The following is a 20,680-nucleotide window of genomic DNA, read 5'->3' as shown; positions in this document are numbered from 1 at the left end:
AGGCAGGTTTCGTCCCATGAACAAACTGACTTGGCAAAAAAACCTTGTATGCAGGCAAAGGAATTAACATCCTATCGTTGCAGTACTTTTTTTAGTACCTTCTTTTTTTATATTAAATCCCAGGCATCCTGCAGGTTTTTACTTTTTTAACAGCCCATGGTCCTATATTTTCTAGTTCAGGAAAAAGAAACATATTAGTGAAAATTCATTGGTGCATTCACAATGTAATGTTTGGGTTCAACAAAAGTAGGAGATTCGCAGTTCTGAAGGCAGATGAAATGTTTTTGTAGTTAAAATTGATATTTTAGTGAAGTGATTATGTTCTTTAGTTTTATAGTGTGCAGGTCTACATATTATGTGGGTTTTACCCTACCTAAATAATTTTTTTTCGGTTTGCAGTTCTGAACTAGATGTGTGCATGCTAGCTAATTACTTGGCTGAAATGTGCAAGGGTTGTCTGCATTTTAAAGCTTTCTCAGTACTGTTATGAAAAATAATCTTACAATAAAATCGGGAATCAAAGTACTGTTAAACCTCTGCTCTATGGCTGAGGAATTGGACAAGGACTGTAGGTGAGATAAGGGACTGCCACATCTCTGCCCAAACAGCAGTGACCTCTCATGTCCCGTGTAATCTGGTTGAAAGGTGCTGCTGAAGCATCCATCTCCTTCAGCAACTCTGTTCCTATTTCAGCTATGCAGATACACAGAATTGTATTCCTTCACTTAGCTGTTTTTGGAATCTTTCCTCCTTTATAAATTCCAGGTCTTACAGGCTCTTCTGTAGGCTCCTCTGTCTACCATAGAATATGTAATTCTGCCCGTATAATTTTGAGTGGGAGAGGGACTAATGCTTAGGGGAGAAGGGTCTGCTCAGTCTGTAATCTTTCACACTGCTGTTTGAGACAGAAAAGGGTTGAGAATGAAGACATACATAAATATTCTGGGCTCTGATGATGCAAGCTGGGGCCCAGGACTGGTAATACAGAATTACTGGCGCAGGTACTATAGTAGGCATTAGTGCTAGACTCTTTGCTGTTGCTTCCACTTTTAAGTGCAGTGTACTCTAGTAATAGTATATTGCTTTTTCACTAAAAGAAATTAATGCATTTATGCTTATTTGTGAAAAATTACTCTGTGAGATAAGGACATGTCTTTCATAATAGCTTTTTTTATGCTAGATCTCCAACATTTATTTAAGCCTCCAGCAGCAGCCATGGGTTATTCTGATTACTGTGCATGTTTTTTGCTACAGAGCAACATGATGACTTCTACCTCTTTAGACTGGAGAAAGAATCTCTGGTTAGTAGGCTTTAAAATGAAGTGTTTTCTTAGTATTCCATGGACATTAAAATGCTGTTGGCCTGCTAAAGGAACTGCATTTATCTTTCATGAATGTTCACCTTTGTGAGTACATTCCAAGTATTTAAGTATCAAACTATTGTGTTTGACTGTTTTTAACAGGCATTCTGCTAAGGAAAGACTGAAGGACTGCCAAACTGCTTGTTTTTAAAATTCTCAAGCAGTGTTTGAATGAAGCTAGATAGTGGACACACACATAAGGGCTGTGCTTGGTAATGCTGACTCTTCATCATACTATGTGAAAACTCCAATAATTGGTCCTTCATGCTTGCAAAATGGAGCACGTAGAAGTTTGCATCTCCTACTGTCTTGTCTGAGAAAAATGTTGGTTGGTTTTTGTGTTTTGTTTTGTTTTTTTTTTTTACCCTTCACAACTTTAACTAGAATTTATGAAGCAAATGTATTTAGGAGTGTGAGCTGTGCTTTTTGATGTTAAATACACAGAGGTAAAATATTTCAACAGTAGTGTGAAGGAGAAAAAAGCTGTTTGAATGTGTAAAATTAGCAGGAAAGATAGGTAAAATGTGTAGCAGAGCCTGTAATTTAAAAGGAAAAAAAATTGGGGGGAGTGTTCTTGTGTAGATTTTTCAAATATTTGAGATAGGAGTTCCTATATAGTGGTATTTAAGAACTGTGCATGCTTTGGGCTTGTCCTTTGACTCCTTGTAAGGGTACAAAAGGTGGCCCAAGTGCAGCCCTCTGCTGGTTTCTGTTGCCAGTGGTAAAGGGGCAGACTAGATCATTCATTCATTCTCTCTCTGTCAGGTGCACATACACAGGCACACATTTCAAGAAATAAAGGCATTTAAAAATGTTATGTGTGGATGGACAAGCTTTGGAATTAAGAATTTTCAGGTTTTCTACTTTTAAATTGTCCTGCAATCACAGACCAAATTATGGCAAAAGGATGCCTTCTTGAAGATGATTAAGGAGTTTTAAGTATTCTAAGAGCAGCTCTTAAGGCCATGGGGCACAAATTAATTCTAATTAGCCCATGGTGGAATGTGTCACTGAGGTTTTTAAAACTTTCTGTTCTATAAGGTAGATATCCCAGCATGTTTCTCAAGATGTCTTGCCATGTTAAAATCCACACAACACCACCTGGAGGGTTCTTCTTTAAATTGCCAGTCTGCTTTGTGATGTGTATCTCCAAAGCCAGCTGACAACTCAAAGCATTTGAACATCTGCAGGGACCACATTACATAAATGTATTGGCACCAATGTCAGTTCTTCCCACGCATTCAAATGAAGCTGGTATGGCTGTACTGTATCTTCTTAATCAGCTTTGTCCAGCCATCTAGGTGATTTGTCTTTGGAAATGATGTCAGTTACTTAAGAATTTGTGGTACCTCACATATTGGCAAGGAAAGCGTGATTGTAAGAAACTGAGCAGGAAGAACGAAAGCTCAAGAAGCTGGTGATTAAGTTCCCTTCTAGAAGATGAGACCTACAGAATGTTTTCAGTATTGGGTCTCTTTCTGCAAACTGGTTTCAGGGTATGTAGATCAAGTGAAAAATAAATATTGTTTTCTTCTGAAGTGAACTTCTAGGCTGGTTTTTGTTTGGTCTGTGGTGATTTTTGTTTGGAAAAGCACAGTAACTGATTTTATGGGTAATACTAGCTGCCTTGGTGTTGCCTGGAATATAGGCACGGCTGTGCATTGAAAGCTTACAGAGCAACACTCCAGAAGCTGTATCTGTACTGACACATGTAAACATCTCCAGTTGCAACTTGAATATTTTTCACTATCTCAGAGTTTCCAAATTCACATAAACTGGTTAAATTGTTTCCTTAAAAGTTAACTGTTATACAAGTATGATACATTCATTATAATTTGCAGATAGTATTGATTTAAATAATTTGATTAAAAAAATGCTTTGTGCGTCATGGCAAATAAAAAGTATTTTTGTATCCTGTTGCTTTCATTCAAGTACAATAGGTGAAGCATCCTAATTACAGCTATTCGAATACACAAGTTTTTTGTTCCCAGGCTTTTATTCATACTAGTCGGGGGCATTAAAGTTAAAAGAATGCTCTCTTATTTTTTATTCAGCCCCTCTTTTTTTTCAGCTTTCATTTAAAGATTGCATGTTTACAATAACTCCTAAGATTTCAGATCAAATTCTGAGTATTTCTGTAACAATTAACTTTGGTTAGTGTTTTTCTGTTGGTGGAAAAAGTGGAAGTGAAAGTCTTATTTTAGTGTCTTTAAATTACAAACATTGATAGATGTTGCATCACAAAATTGGTGGGTGATTATTACATTTTCAGGTGTTTTATGGTTTCTAAAATAGGTTTTTAACCTAGCCATTATATTATAACCAGGTATATTATTCTGTGCTATTCCTGAAAGCAGTCTCTTGGTAAGGGATTTGTAAGAAAGTTTGAGGGTCCGCTATTTTGGGGATGGCTGGGGGATGGAAAGAGCCTCACCAGTTACTGCCTGACTACATTTCTTTTGTACTCTTATGAGAAACTTTTTGTGTTGATTAATAATCTTAGTTCCATCAACAGCCAGACTGTTCTTTAACCAGCACAACAAAGAACCTAGTGTAAAGTCATCATCACACAGATCCAGAATCTGGCATCCTTGATATCTTGGAGACCTTTGTTGTGACATACAAATTAAGTTGTGGGCTGTTGATATTCTACAGAAATCTAGACAGGGGTGCAAGGAAAGAAAAAATTATGGCATACCTGAGGAGGATTTTGTAGGCACCTAAATCAAGATACTGAAGATAGTTTTATCAAGATACTGAAGATAGTTTTATCAAGATACTGAAGATAGTTTTATCAACTTTGTTAAAGATTAAACTGTCTTTATAGTAGTGGATTAGCCTTTTATATCAACAGATGTAATGGGTCTGTTACTTCACTGATAATAATTACAGAATTGATATGCCATTTTAGGTATATTACAGTTCCTGACTGTTTGGAAAGCTTAAGATACAAGTCTGTGTAATGCTTGACCTCATGCATTGTTTCTAGTTATTCATTTATTTTCTCTCCTGATCTGGTGAGGCTTCGATACTTTGTGCTGGATACTTTTTTGTAGCTTGTGTGTCAGTTTTAACCATAGGTACAAAAAAATGTTATTCTAGAAAGCCAGATTACTTCCCTCCTTGTTGTCTCCTTCCCCCCCCAAATAATTTTTTCAAGAATGTGGATTGATACCAGATATGCTAAGTGATTATTGGCAGGATTATTTTCATTTTCAAGGGATGCGACTTGTATGATGTTGACTTGGTCTTATGGAGTTTGACAACACCTGCAGTTTAAAAATAAAAGAAAAAAAGGGGGGGGGGTGTCTCTTATCTACACTGAAATGATGCATGTACACATCAAGGAAATGAGTCACCTAGTATTTTCTACTGGAGAAAGTGGTTAGGAATCTGAGGAGCCTTCTGCACATGTGTAGCAGGCTTTGACATGCACAGATTTAGTGCATTCATGTAGGTTGTTCCCATATTCATAAGCTCACTGAGTCTGTTCTAGACTTTATCATATCAAATTATTTCAGTGCCCAGAACATGCTGATTTGCTGTGTGTGATACCAAGTTGCTCTCTGAAGGATTTCCAGATATCTGGCAGTTCAGATTGATAAATGTAGGTAAATTGGATAGGATACTTTTTAAGAACTTTGTCCAAACTGGTGCAGTTCATAGATGTGCTATTCCATATGCATGCCAAAGTGGAGACTGTCAGGCCACAGGGAAGAACAGTCTACTTGCTGCTTGTTGAGGGAGGCAAGAATATGGCTGGCTTCTCTTTTAGTTCCCTATTTGTGTGAACTGTGAAGCAGAGCCCAAGTTTCTTCTGGATTAATCTGGTGGTGGTAAAGCTCGGCTCCTACTTACAGCTAATTGTTATGAGTGGCAGTTAAAGAAAAGCCCATGGATGTTGTCTTCTCCTTTCTTAGGGTACAACATGCTGTGTACATTTATGGATTCATGAATTCGGTCACTTATTTTCTCCCAGCTCCTGCAAAGAATTGAGTTACTTTTCTGACTTTGCAAAACCTTTGCTCATCTTACTTCAGGAGAAGCTCTTATGCCTTGTTACAAGCCTGAGGTGGGTTTCCCCAGCCTCCCATTTTCTAAACTCTTGGTTAAAGAGCTATCTTACTGTCCGGTTTCCTGAGCAGTTTGCAGACCTTGTTAAAAAGGTTTCACTGTAGCAGGAAAGCTAAAAGGTAAGAGCAACTAAGTAGCACTGTTGAATAGGTTGTGTTCTTTGGGCTTGAGGAACGTTCATGTGTATTCTTCAGAAACTTGTAGCTTGGTTGTACTTTTGCTAGTGCAAGAAAAAGGTAGGAAGTGAAACCCATTGAAGTTGAAACAGAGTAGACAAACCTCTGTCAAATAGATAATGTAATGGGGGGGGTGGGGGAAAACCCAAACCCAAATATGGTTCCTTGAAAATTATATTTCTGTCTCAAATTTGTTCAGACCTCCCCCTCCTCCCTTTTTTTTTCCTGTCTTAAGAGCAAACAAAAATGGTAAACAGTTCTAATGTTGAGCTCTCTCGCTTATTTTTAGTCTCATCTGAAGTGCAGCAGGGGAGCTTTCATTTCAGTTGTTCGTTGGGTTTCTTACTTTTCACCCTTTTGTGTGTTTGAAATAACAAAAATACTGGCAGTTATAGAAATAGCCACCCTTTCAATTTTAAAGGGAAAATCTCAACCGCTGCACAGAACTTAACCATAGATGTTAGGGGAAAAAAATACTAAAGTAATCCATCAGGTGAGTTTGTCAGGACACATTGTATGGTACAAAATGTCAGGAAAAATTAAAGTAAAATAAGTATGTTGTGATATTTCGTTAGAGAGTAAAAGTTAAATTCCTCTTTTGAGGGGTTTGTGATGTAATTTATAGGGAGGAAGGGGTTGGGGGCTGATAAGCTACTTGCTTAATTTTGCATATGGAATTCCACTTTATATGTAATGATTTCCATGAAAGTATTGTGAGAATATCCAGCTAATCATCTGCCAGTCGAAAATAGCTTATTGTCCCTTCAGATGGTTTTGTGGGGGATATTTATGTGACCTTTATAACTTTGTATTCAAAGAAATTTTTTAGCTTTTAGATGTCTTTTTTTTTTGTAGAAAAAAATAAGCTATAGTATTAACATGAAAATGTACTGTTTTGATGCAAACTGAAATTTATCCTGAGTGTTTCACAGATGTATGCTGTCTTTTAAACTTAACCATATTTTTCTCTAATGCAGTAACAGACTTGCCTTTCTAAGCCTTGAAAAAGTTACAATTCAGATTTTAAAGCTTTCTGTGGTCTGTTCCAACACATGATAATAGATACCTGCTTGCAAAAAATTAAGCTTTTGACTCCAGTGCCCTCTCTTCAGCAGCCCCGCATTTGTATGAGCTTATCCCACTCCTTCACAACATGTCTGGAATCAGGAAGAAGTGGAATAATATATATTGCCTTAGGGCACGCTGTGCCTCGGTGCAAGGCTGAAAGGTGTGCAGCTGAAGGGCGGCAAGCCTCCTGTATCACACATCCATGGTATGTGGGAGGCTGGAGCTAGGAAAGGAGTTCAGCTTATTAGTTGTAGTTCTTCCTACTTGTTGAATGTTGAGTGTTGTTATACTGAAACCTGTTTTGCAAAATTAGGGATTAAAAAGAAGATCTAACAATGTCAATGCATCGAGGTGCAAGTCAACACCAGTCCTGGGTGTTGTACCCCACGCATACATACTGTAACAGACAGCATAGCAATCTCTCAGTTCAAGGTGATCCTGAAGTATTTAAGATAGTAGTCTTGCAACAGTAAACGCAAGCCGTAACCTGATGATGAGAGGCGTCAGTTTTTCAGATAAACTGCCCTATACCTGTGGATTTTAAAACATAAAGCAATTATTTTTATTAAATAAGGAAACTTAATTATAGTGATGTTTAGTCTCGTGGTAATTACTGCAGAGGTTCTTAGGAGGCTCTCCAGTGCTCCGGTGTGCTCTTGTGGCTAACGTGTTCAAAGCTTTGTACAATGTTAAATTTTCCAGAGTCAAAGGCATATTGGCGTGAACTGTGTGCTTGAAAACTTATTCTCATCACTAAGTACAGATTGCTTTATGGCTAATGCCCTGTCCATGCCTAGCCCTGATTACTATACCACTTACAACTCCAGTAGGCATTGTGTGTTGAACTAACCTGCCTAGAGGAAGCAACTTTGGAAAAGTTCTAAACTTAGCAGTTTTAAAGGTTTTTTTTGAACTCTTAGGTTTGTAGATAATAGCAGCTAATCCAGTGCAGAAAGTTCAGTTGTTCAGGGAAAAGTGTAAGTAGCTCAGGTCAAGAAGGATAGAAATGAATCTGTGTACATAACTACTTTAAAATTTTTTTGTATTGTGTTGCTTTCTGTAAAAAGTTGGTACTCGCTGGTTAAGAATTATTGCTTTAAAATTGTGCGTTTGTTTCCAAATACAGCTTATGTGCTGAGTGTATTTGTATATATATAAAGATTTATTGCTCTATTGCTTGGGATACATTTTAAACTTGTTAATTTTTAAAATAGTTTTAAAATTTGTTTTCTGTTGTTGAACATAAGTTATGTATGTGTGTAGTTTATATCTTAAAACAGCAGAAGTGGCCTCTGAGATGAATCTAGAGTTTGCAGCTTCTTTTGGAAGTTATGTGGGTAAAGTATGTTCTGACCCAATAGAATTTCATAGTTTGCTGGTTGGTTTTTTGTTTGTTTGTTAGTTTTTTTTTTTTAATAAATGGAAAGAAACAAGCAATTATGACACAACAGTTTTGTTCCGTTTTGGGTGTAATTCTAAAGAGAAGCACAGCATTTAGGAAATATGCATGTTAACATCCTTACATTGATGCATTGTGAGGTTTTAATTTTGTTAATATTTTCCAGGAAATCTTTGCCTCTTTTATTGCACAAAATGTACTTGCTTGTGTTGTGTGAAGCATTAGAACCATTCCTTGTGTTTTTTGTTTAAGAACGGAGGATTGTGTGTACTTATAAAGCAGTTAAATGCCACTCTGGAGAAAAACGTATTTCTCATGCTTCCATCTTGTAATTGCTTCTTAGTGCAGACATGTAAATGAAACTTTTTCCTAGATCATGATGGTATGCTTCTTATTTGTTAAGTGCTTGATGTGAGACTTTGCAGCCTGATTTGCCTTTCCTGCCCTCTATCATCCCTTCCGCCCACTCCCAACAGAGGAAGAATCTCAGGCCAGGGAGCTATGCTTACCTGAGAGGTGTATGTGATTAAGAAATTGGAAGAATACAATTCTAGCAGTCTTAAATTGGGTGCCCAGAAGGACTGATGTTTGGGCTCTGATCTCTTTGTGCTGGACTGGGGTTTTGAAGATGAGTGCTTGTGAAGTGCTCTGGTATTTTTGATGAGTGCTTTAGAGAAGCCACTGAGAAAATTAATTCTGCCATTGGAATTTGAGCATTTGGCAATACGTGAAGCCTATTGCCATTTCAGACCTTTCATTTTTTAGGTAAAGAATTATGACTTAATTATGGGAGCAACAACCTATGTGCATAAATGGACTTGGGAGCTCTTTGGAAAACCAGCATAGAATCTTACTCTTGGTCTATTAAAAAAAAGTATATGCTGTAAGAGAATTTAGTTATGATGCACCAGTACTCTTTTTTTTCTCTCTTTTTTTTAATTTATTTGGGGGGGGGGTTGTGGTGTTAAAATTAAGGACATCATAAGTATGGATTACAAGCAGCTGACTATGTTGGCTAATGATTTATTGCCATGAATACCTTTTAAATTTAGGATATTTTCCAAAATACCTGTATTATTTGTCTAGAAGGACGTGTCTGAAACTTTCTTGAAAGAAATAGAAATTACTTGATAGAAATACTCTTATCTCTCAAAGCAGAATAAAAGTTCAGTGTTTAAAATCTATTGATCAGTTATTTTCAGGACTTGAAAAGTTTTTGCTCTTCACAGTTTGGAAAGTAAATGGAAGACCAAGAGTATGTGGTACCTTTCCTTCCCTGTTCCCCTGCACTATTATTTGGTAGGATACAGTGCAAAAGAGGCGACAGTAGGATGAGAGTGAGTTCTTTTGATTACACATGGAAAATTTTGGTTAAAGGCATGAGGAACAACTTGTAATTTTGCGTAGGAAGCAGTAAAGAAAAAGTTGGGTTAATTGTGGTGGAGGTAGACTGATTTATAGCACGGGAAGCAAAGCTCTGCTGTGCATGTCATAGGTTGGCTCCCCATATTCCCTTCCCAAAACAGGGATCTTGAACTACAGGCTGGGGTTGTATTTCTTTCTATTTTTTTTCTAGTAAATATTTGGGGGTATGCTGAGTAGATCCAGTACTGTTCCCTTCAGGAGCAAAGACATCCATATTCAGTAACTGTTTCAAAGCAAAGAATCTTTTCAGTGTTTTCTATTATTCTTTTGTTCTGATCTTTAGTTCTGCATGCTCATCAGTATTTCCATAAGTCTTAAAATTCCTTCATAAGGTGAGAAAGGCTTTAATTATATTGCGGCTCATGTCTGTCTTCCATCATATTTGGAGAAGTAACTTGACAGCAGATCCTCCTTTCCCCCAGAGAATGGAGCGAGCAGTGCTGTACGCTTTTTCGATCTGCAAACTACCAGCTCTGACAGAGTGATGAGGAGCCTGGAATTATGCTACCGTCGTGCAAGTTACTCCTCTCTTTCTCTCCCCTCATTTTCCAAATGTGTTTTGGAGGTTGATTACGTAGCTTAATTGTTTTGCCATTCTGCTTCTTTCCAAAAATCCCTCTATAAAATTCGATTACTAAATTCATAAGGAAATCATGATCTGCTATACTAGACTTTCCCCTTACTGCTTAAGTCATGTAACATTAATGAAATTAATTGTGTCTTAGTGTTCTTAGTTCATCACGCATAGACAGCACAAATTTAGTACTGGAGATAATCCTGCAGCAAGCTGAAATGGCTTCTCACAGAACAACGGGATTATTAGTGACACCAAATTTGAAGACAAAACTGGGATCTGGTACCAAAAACTTCTGTGATTTCTCTATACCTGGAATATTAAATGCTTTCAAATGTACTAAGCTGAACTACTGTTCAGGGTTCTTAGTGAAAATGAAAGGTTTTAACACTGGCTTGTGTGGAAACAGAGAATACTGCAAGCGGACTAAACCCAAGACTTCAAATAATAAATTCACCCAAAGTAGCTAACTGTTGCCTTAATTAGATATAGCTTCAAAGCGTATGCTAAGATTTTTCCACTACAGCTTTTCATCACTTCCACAAGTTCAGCACGCCCTATACAGATGCTTAATTTGTATGCTGGGCCCTGTGATAAAGCTATTTCTGTCGATGAGATTCCAAAATTATAGGCACTGATGTCAATGCAGATGAGGTTAGCCTAATTTGGTCAAGAGAGGGCTATGCCATGCAAAATCTTCTTTACATGGGCACATAAAGGCCAGTGCCAAGACTGACAGGTGTCCAGTGGGTGGCAAGGAGCTTCAGAGATAAACATTCTTGTTGGTACTGCTACAATTCTTGCTTCTTTAAGAAACAATATAACAGTTGTATGGCTTTTTTTTTTTTCAGTATCCCTGCAGGATAACCAAGTAAAATGGAAATGGAACTTAATTTTACAAATGTGTATCTCTTAAATCCCATTGAAATAACTTTTTTATGCTAGATTCTTAAATTCAATTTCTGTGTAATGTTAAAGCTTGACAATGAAAGTAGCATCTTGTTACCTTCAAAAATGGATTATTAAATTCAGATGTATGCTGCTGTGAAATCGTGGAAGAAAAATTACTTGAAAGTGGTTTTTAATTGTAGGAGGTCTCGGAAAGTCGTAAATGCAATAAAATGCACAGTCGGGTTGAATAATGAGAATTGTATTTTTGAGAAGGCTGTAGGATATTAGTTGTAGTTGGAGAAGTCCCTAAACTTTTTTCTACTAGCTTTCCACATTTTTCTGTGTCAATGTGTCAGCTGTGAAGTGTACAAAAAAGTATTTATTAATAGAACACTTCTATATGCCTGTTTCCGTACCTCCTTCCATTCTTCCTCCTAATAGGAGATTGCAATCATCTGGATTTTTTTGCCTGGGAATTTTTTTTATATTGGTTTTGAGCTTTAATTCTTCTGTTCCTTTATCAGCTTTCTCTTTCTTAGTACTGATGTATTTAAAACAAACTAAAAGCTCTTTCTTTGTATCAAAGAACGAGTATGTTATGCTGACATCTCTGTAATAGAAGGCTGAACCTTTTCATTGTATTTCATTCTCAAACAGTAGTCTTTTTCAGTTTAACACCTGCAGACATAAGCCACAACACTGCTGAAAAGCTATCTCTGTTACTAGGTCAGCTTTATCTATAGTGGTGATATGCTGAAATAAGTAGATTATGTTTTTGATGAAAAGTCTTTGGATGCATGGATTGCTGGCACCCACCTGCTAACACAATATTAATGGAAGGCAATAACTACATGTTTTACAAATGTGTAAATGTCTAGCAAATATAATTTTGCATGAAAATACCTTTATTAAACTTTATTAGCACATTTTTTACAGCAATCACTGTAAGAAATTTGCATCTGCTACAGGTCAGAGAAGAAGAATTTGGAAGTATGTAAGACAGGGTTGTATTGGTAGCTCAATAAAATAAAAGGTGGGAAGCTGGCAATAATATGTTGCAGCCTAGAATGTGAGGGAAGGTGTTGCAATGGCAGGTGTTGAACTGTGGCATTTGGAGGGTTAGGGTGTTCAGCTTATTGTCTCATTAGAGCCTTTCCAAGTTTAAGTAGTTCAGCTGAAATTGGTCTGCTTAACCAGTTCATTTGAAATTGGTCAGCTTAACCTTAATGGGCATAGGTTTAATTAGCTCTTGGGAAAATGCATGGAAGACTACAAGCATTTTTGGGTATGGTGTATAAGCAAGTTCTGAAATAAGTGTTCAGTGCAGATGAGTCTCCAGATGAATTTTCTCCAGGAATAACTTTCGTTGCAGCAAAAACTGTAACTCTGCTAATGGATTCTGGGTGATTCCCCCCCTACCTCACCCTCCCCCCCCAAGCTTAAAATGTTAGATTTTTTGAGGTGAAAGAAGTTGAATGTAGCTGGCTAATGTAACTTCTTTTAACCTTTTTTGTATTTCAGATGAGATGTGTTCCTTCTTAGTTATGTGCTTTGCTTTTTTTGTGAAATGCTTGGGCACGGCCAATATGGTCTTTCTTTGAATCTCTTTAATCTTTGTAAACTCTGCAATGACTGTTTTAAGTTAATTATGATTTTCATTTGCAATGCCATCATATTATAAATAAAATACTATATTGATTTGTGGATTTGACAGCAGATGGTGTAACCAGTTTCAGTGTTTGTCCTCCGTAGTCGTTCAGTTATTTTAATGGAAGTGATCGCAGAATAGGAAAAGAAAAGCTAGGCTTGATTTATTTCAGATGTTCTCTTGCCATCTCTGCTTAATTTATTAATGTGAAACTTCCAGCTTTCCCTGTGAAATTTGATAATTTTTGACAACATAATATTTTCATGTTTTTGTGTGATGGATAGCAAGGAACCAGAAACAAAGATGATTTTATTACTGCCTTTTTAATGTTTAGCGTATTTTTTGAGCTTTAGCATATGCCTGTGTGCCTGGGGAAATGCTGAAATGTGTTTTTTCTGTGGGAACTCTTAGATTATTTTTTTTTTTAAATAAAATTTGAAAATTATATCTAAAATCCTTGCATAAATACCTGCTTATAATATAAATGGAAGCTGTGTTGCCTGAGGGGTCTCAATACATGTCAATGGTTTAATTTTGTGTAAACTACTCTTTAAATACTTCCGACAAAGTGAATTGAAGTGTGTATGAGGGGGTTAAAAGTATCTTTTTAGCAGTGCTGGAGTAGTGAAAACTTGCTAGTCAAGAACCAAGCAGGCAGATGTTCCTGAGGCTGAGAGGGAGGTGAGCCCCCATACTTATGGCAGATTACCCATCACTTGCGAGCCAAATAGAAGCTCTTAGTTTTTTTGATTCAGTCTATTAATTTCTGATTGCTTTTCATGTCTGAATGAGCGAGAAGCCAGGGAGCAAGTCAAACGGAGCAGCTCACACTGTACCCTGCCCCCATGCCTTTTAGCCTTCATTCACTGCACTGCATTGCTCTCTTCTTTGGGTTCATGAGCTAGACAGACACTTGTGTGGAAATTCATACATACAGCTGCTGTCTGGGGAGTCTGCGATTGCTTCCTGTGCTCCCCCTTTCCACATAGGAGCTGTGAAGCTGCAGAGGTGAGCTAGTAGTGTTCATATAAGCATAAAAGATACTGGAGAAGCTTCTCTCCAAGGAAAAAAGCTTAAGCCTTGAATTTAGAGGACAAGCTTCTTGTGTCCTTTGCATCTTCTGCAGCTAATTTATGAAGATTTATAAGATGCAACTATTGTGACTTAAATTTGTGTAATTTCCTTTTCTGGTGTGATGTGTTGACAATTTCATGATGTTGTCTTTTTGTGAGATTGTAACCTCAATGTTTTTTATTTACATTTCCAGTTAAATATAAGACAGACAGTAAGACAGTCTTTCACTGTTCAAAGGATGTGCTTTAGAATTAGAACATAAATGTTCTATTACAAAATCTAAAACATTGGTAGCTTTTCTTGTCACACGTTACTGTTCATCTGTTTTCACTTACATAGCCAGGTTACTTGCAATATGTGAAGTACGTGGGAATTGAAATTGCTCTTTATTTGCTTCCAATATACCATTGAGTCTTTGTTGAAGGGGTGTTCAATAGTGAAACAAGGTAACTCAGAGCAGCTAAAACTCAACTTCTTGCATCTTGCCTTCAGAACAGTCTATCTTAGTGAATGGATTGCTGTCTGAGGCCCTGACAGTACTTTGTCTTGTAACAATGGTACTGTGTTTTTTTTTAACTATTCAAAATCATGGATGAAGGCATTTGTATTGAACTCTAAAACTAGACCAGTTTGTTGCTGTGCCACAGACCTTTTGTGAGTGCGGAGATGACGTATCTGCGAACAGGTGTGGGCAGGTACAAGCTGATGTAGACCAGTCTTGACTGAGCATCTGTATGACCATGCCAAAATGATTCTCTGTCCAAGCTAATATGCCTCACTATGTCTGACAGACAGTTGAAAAATGAATATTTCTCAAGTAACACATGACAAATACGTCTGTGTAAACTGTCAATAACTTTTTAATAATTTTTTTTGTTTCTGTAAAGAGGGTTAGGTAAAAGCGGAGTATAGCTTCTTGCCAACATCTCTTCTCTGGAGAAAAGCAGAAATCTAAGTTCTGCGGATTTAAACAAAGCCCCAAAATCTAATTGTAAGTAAGCAGCCTCAGAAAAATGGATGTCTGAAAAAATTGAGAAAGAATACTGTACTGTAGGCCTTAAGTTCTTTGGCTAGATATGTTTTCATAAGAACAAGGATTATAAGGATATATTCAAACTGGCACAGTAACAAATGATCCAGTTCAGGTCCTTTAAATGTGTATGTTCTTTGTAGAAACTCTGAAATTTACTATATTAGGTAAAATAAATCAACAGAAGATTAACTAAAGTTCATGATATGACAGAGGCACTGAGTATTCTAATTTGTATTGCAAAAGAAGTGTTTTAGAAAGAAGTAATCTGTTTCTAGATGTTTATTCTATGCAAGGAAATTAAAAATGCGTTCTTATCCACCCCTCAACTAAGATATGTGCATTTTTGCCAAATCACTTTTTCAGTGTTACGTGACCATTTTTATTAACCTGCATAAGCATGATGTTAAGCAAATATGGTGAAAGGTTAAAAAAGGCCATAAAAAAAATGCAATGTTTAATAACGTGCTTGCTTTGGCAAAGATTTATGTGGTTTTATTTATAAAATATAGAATACCTTTTACCCCTTTGGAAATGCAGTGCACATAAGATGATCCTGATAGTTTTCTATTGGTATATTAGAGTAGCTGATGAATGAGTGGTGGTATAGAAATGTAGGTTGTTGGCTTGCTTTCATTCATTGAGATTGGATCCTTTCTTTCCTAAGGGGGGAGTGTTGTTCTATCTTATTGAAGACTGAAATGGAAGATACTAAAAATGAAAAGCGTCTTTAGGTAAATTACTAAATTCTGCCTTCTGGATCTGTAGCTGTCCTTGGCTTTGGAAGTTCATGTTCTGGAGTTCTAAGCCCTTAGTTTGAGGTCAACTAGCCTTTTGAGTTTAGTTGCAATGAGATAGGTAGTAACAATGATTTATATGTGGCAAGGAAGGTGAATTTTGCTAACTTTCTTTAATTTTACATGTTTACTTATTGCTTACTAGCTGATATGTGGTTGAGTCACCATCCCTGGAGGTATTTAAAAGATGTGTAGATGTGGTGTTTAGGGACATGGTTTAGTGGTGGACTTGGCAGTGTTAGGTTTACAGTTGGACTTGATGATCTTAAAGGTCTTTTCCAAGCTAAATGACTATGATTTTGTGATTTTATTAATAAGCAGCTGCAATAGTTGGAAACCTGTACCTAGTTGCAACGTAGGCTAATGTGGCAAATGTTTTAAATAAGAAGCTGAATTGAAAGTAAAATGCTTAGATTACTTTTTAAGTTAAGTCATAACAGAAATAGCATTTGTAAATGTTGGTCATTGTGTATACGTTGTGATATTCTAAAAGTCTGCTCTCAGTATCTGTAAAAATAATGGCATATTTTCCTTGAGTGCAGTGTTCAGTGGTTGGGTTGGGCTGCAGCAATCACTACCCACATTTGTTACAAGAATACTTCTTGTAGATTACCATTTAATTATTCTTTGTTAGTGAAGTCTGCTGGAGAGAGAGATCTAACATGATAGATAATGAGGCAGGGAGAAAAGTGAAGAAAAGATGGAAATGAGTTGAGAGCTGTGGGTTTTTTTCCACTGTGTGCTGATGAATTGGTAAATGATAGGCTTATTCCTCTGCTGTCTTTACATGCTGTTAATATAAATACAGTTAAGTTCCCTGACTGGTTCCTAACAAGTAATATGCCAGTCAGGAGTGTATCCTAGAAATCAGTGTGCCACAAGCCTCTGTTCTGGAAGGGGGTGTTTGAAGGGCAAAGGAGACTCCACAGGGATCTCATTTCTGGGCCAGGTGTACAAGTGCATGCATGTGAAATCAGGTCATTCTGGCAAGTAGGAGTGATTAGCAATGGGCATCAAACTTCTGCATAAAAACCTTATGTGGTGATGGAGATCTGTGAAGCCCTGCTGCATTTAAACGGGAGCATCATGTGAGACCCAATAATGTCTGTGAAATATGGTGCTGTTGCTTCAACTCTGGATTTCCTGTAGGTGTTACTGAATTTTTTTTTGGGGGGGGGGGGGGGAAGAGGGGATTTAAAGACACTTCTGTACATATAGTAGTTACTGAGGTTTGTAAGGCAATGCTGATTCATTCTTCAGGACTGCTGAAATTTATTTAAAAAAAAAGAGAGGGAGAAAAGGATTGGAACAGATGGGTATTTAGAAATATACAAGTAAAACTGGGATCCTGTACTTAGTACTTCCAATAACAGAGTACACTATTAGGAAATAATGGGTTTCCATGTGGAGCCTTGCAGATTTGTAGGAGCATATATGAAAATAATTGGATCATTGCAAATCACATTAGCATATTAATGGAGAGCTACTTTGAACTGGTAGGAGCTGATCCCATGTGATGCGAGTTTCACAGGGAGAGCAAACTGGTATCTTTAACAAATTCCTTAGTGGAATCTTTGTAACAACTGTTGCAAGACCCCAGGTGCTTTCTGCTGCACTGACAATGAATTCTTCTCTTACAAAGAATTACACAGAAAGGCTTACTGAGCAAATGCAAAAATTGTAGCAAAACATGCATTTGACTGCTTAGATGCATCTACAATGCTATATATCATTAAGTTTACACTGAAGTCATTGGAATATTTATGTTTGTTTGGAAATGGTAAGAGACAGCAATTGCACTTGTACATTGAGTGGATGGTAAAGACAGAGGAATTAGTGACTTGTATGCTATATTTGAGTATTAAGTACTGGAAATCTTGCCTTATGGTATCTCTGCATGCATTGAGAAAATTAAAAAAAAATGAAAAAGAATCTGCTAAAAAGCAGGGAAGAAAAGAGAAGAAGAAAGAAAATGAAACAGCCATAAGAACTTCCATGATTTTTAAAAGACAAAAAATGCAATGTATGGTAGCTGTTCTTTCTTCTGTGCTCCTTCATTTCAAGATGAAGCCGAGACTGATGATGTCCACAGCTCAAGGGTCACTGATTGCACTCCCAGAACTTAGGTAGTATAATAGGTAGTATGTTATCACAGAGGGAATTTAGTACTCTCTTATTTTTATGTAGTCTTGTACCTGAGGGTTTACCATACTTACAAATGACCTTGAGTAATTTAGTTTCATAAACTTGTAAAACATCATTTATTTCACCTTCACCTTAGAATTGTTAATGGGGTTATTCAAAGCAGTACTTTCCCCAAAAGAAGCACTTGAGCTTTTTTTATACTTCTCGTATAAACCAGTGCACTTTTTGGTCTTCCTCTGTCTCCAGATTCAGAATCCTATTTCTGAAACAGTCTTTCAATTTCCAAGCCATAGTTAAAACAAGTAATGCTATAGTGGTGCTTAACAGATGGGCAGATACTTTTATTTCTGTGTTCTGGAACTAAACTTATACATGAGACAATAGTTTTAAGAAAAACTTTCAGTAAGTGGAGGCTAATTAATTAAACCACTTATTATTGGAAGACAAAGAGGAAAGGGTGATTACTTTGTATCACTGTTTTCTAAAATAATGTTGTGTTTCTGGTATCGGTGAAAGAAAGGCTTGCTCCATGCACCTGGGATAAGATCATCCACACACACCAACATGTGTTTTGAGACAGGAAAAAAAAGAAGACTGATCAGGGATGGAAAATAGTGGTGACGGAGAGAAATGCTTGACCTTTCAGAGGGTATAAGGCTACTTGTGTTAAGAGTTTTATTTGGAGGAGAGTTCAGTCTTGAAGCAAATCACCTTGTTGTCCCTGTTTATCATGCCCATTTGTTTGTTTTCCAGAGTGGTTTTGGTATGTGCTAGCTAGCGTCTTTTCAAAAGAAACTAAGCTATTCCACTCCTTGTGTGCACCAAATGTACTCTAATCCTTGATAGGGTTGTAGAGGTTTGGCTGGTTATCGGTCATTTTTGGCAGCTTTGAACCTCCTGTGGTCCGGTCCAGTTCAGGAAGTGTGAGTAAATGTGTCCTGCAAAAAAACCCTGACCTGGGCTTCATGTAGTATAGGTGTGAAGACCTCAGCAGCAGCTGTGTTTTGATCTGCTCCAGTTGTGCCAAATTGCTCATGTGGATATAGCTTAATGCCATTTATTGTGGCTTTGGTTTTTTTTTTTAAAGTAATACCAGACTGGTGATGACTAACTATCAGAGTGTCTTAACCTGGTCAAGTGTTTGGAGATGGTAATATTTTTAAATCTGCCTCTGTGACAGTTTGTATTTTGGGTGGAACTTAACAGACCTTTTAGATAAGTGCTGTATTCATTCAGTGAAGTAGCAAAAGGTCCATTCTGAATGTTCTTGCATGTGGTTTTGATCTGACTGGTTTTCAGGGGCATAGGGAGGTGAGAGAGCAGAGTATACATGTTTGGAACGTAATGGTGCTGTAGGAACCCACAGCTGGTGCTGAGATCATGATTATAGCTTAAACACCAGCACAAATATTGGGAATCATATTATAAAATAACACAGAACCCTATCTCAGTTACCGAGTCTTCTCCTTCATTCAGTAAACAGCCCCTGTGCTGTGTCCTCTTTTCCTGTGAATAGGAGGAAATTAATTTTTCAGTGCTGAAGTTACTCCTTCGGTAATCTGTGCTAACTTTTTTATTTTGTGCACGTATTAGAATTTGCAATATGATCTTCTTATAATAAAAGAATAATTATAGGAAGAGCAGAATCTTCATGTAATTTTCCTTTCAATTACTCCACTTCATCCTTCTAAACTTCTCATTATCCTACACTCTGTTCCTTTTTTCCGTCCGTAGCTACTTTTTTTTCCCAAACTATTTGAGATTTCTTTGTATTTCTGAAATGAAACATTTTTTGTCAGCTTAAAATGACAAAAGCTAAAATGAATCTCAAAGCTGCACCAGGTGTGTGGGATGGCTCGGCTACATAGGCAGTGCTCTGAGAGGAAGTCAGTGTGCTCTCCAGCCACGGAAAGTGCCGGGGTGTGTGTGGGTCTGTGAGGGGGACTGTAGTCTTCAGTTCAAGCTCAACCCTCGGAGCAATAAACGGAAGCAAGGTGCCAGGTCAGGCAGGAGCGTGTGTGGCTGGAAGGGTAGTACGAAGGATGGCTTGGTATTTAGCGGCCAAAAGGAGAGGTTAGAGAACCGTGACCGGTTTGAACGATTGCGAGTGTTTAGTGCGTTAGCTTTCCTTCATTAACGTTATTTATAGTAAATTGCTATGAAAGCAGCCTTGAAATACGTTTTGAAGCTCAGTTCGTAGCAGTTCTCCGGGTGGCAGAGATAAAAGGAACTTGTGAACGTCAGCTGTGGTGAAATCTGCTGGAAGCAGGCTCTTCGCGGCACGGAGAGGCACGGCGGCATCCTGAATTCGCTCGGGCGGCGGTTGGAGCGGTGCTGGAGCTTGGTCCCGCAGCCTGGCAAGCTTTGCCGCGTTAGAACGCGCGTTACAAAAGCACGCAGTCGCGGTCCCTCGTTTCCTTCAGCCTTTCGGTGGGGCTCAGCAGGGCTGCGCTGCCGGCCGCGGCCGCTGCTTGGAGAAGTGGAGCTGGGCGCGGAGCTGGCGGCGGGCCGCGGGGGGCAGCGCCGCTCCGGCGGAGCGCCTTGCTGGGGCCGTCAGGTGGCGGCAGCCTGGGCGCAGCTGCTGGCGGCGCAGGCAGCCCCCGCCGGCCGCCGGCCCTGCCTCTGCCTCTGCGCGGCGCCTCGGGCTCTCCCACCCTCCCGCCCCGTCCGGCGCCGGCGGGGGTCGGGGAGGAGGCTATGCTTCGGGTCTGCGGGGTGATCCGATGGGAATTGCGTTGATCTGGTGTTTAGCCCTGGTCCTTATCAAATGGGTTACTTCTAAGGTAGGCCATTTTATTGTTCTGGTTTGACTAACTGGGCTTGCAAGTAGCCCGAGAGAAAACAGGTCATTACGAACTTCGCCGGTGGTACTTATTTTTCCTTTTCACATCTGATCTGTCTTGGAAGCACATCATTCGTCACGTAAGACTGCGTTTCTTAAGCGTTCCTACGTGATTTTGTAGCGCTCGGTTTTTGCCTGCCTTGAAGTGGGAAGAGTGTGTTTGTAGCAGTGCCAGG

At 38.2% G+C, this 20,680-nt stretch overlaps 1 protein-coding gene across 7 annotated transcripts in view; it reads left to right on the top strand.

Moving 5' to 3' along the window:
- The window catches only part of PDE7A (phosphodiesterase 7A), a 78,500-nt gene that overhangs the window by 14,324 nt on the left and 43,496 nt on the right, over positions 1 to 20,680 (top strand). Inside the window, exon 1 of one of the 7 annotated variants that reach the window (XM_009927767.2) lies at positions 20,351 to 20,445. The exons of 5 other annotated variants lie outside the window; for them this stretch is intronic. In XM_009927767.2, coding sequence (XP_009926069.1) covers positions 20,386 to 20,445 — 60 coding nt within the window. In that variant the 5' untranslated portion in view covers positions 20,351 to 20,385. Of the gene's footprint in view, positions 1 to 20,350; positions 20,446 to 20,680 lie in introns of those variants that run through there. One more of the 7 variants, XM_069779439.1, reaches the window with a different exon arrangement.

This window comes from Haliaeetus albicilla, chromosome 3 (assembly GCF_947461875.1).
Source record: "Haliaeetus albicilla chromosome 3, bHalAlb1.1, whole genome shotgun sequence".
Taxonomy (NCBI): Eukaryota; Metazoa; Chordata; class Aves; order Accipitriformes; family Accipitridae; genus Haliaeetus; species Haliaeetus albicilla.
The sequence above is the reverse complement of the archived record's forward strand: the minus strand, read 5'-3'. Positions and strand labels throughout refer to the sequence as shown.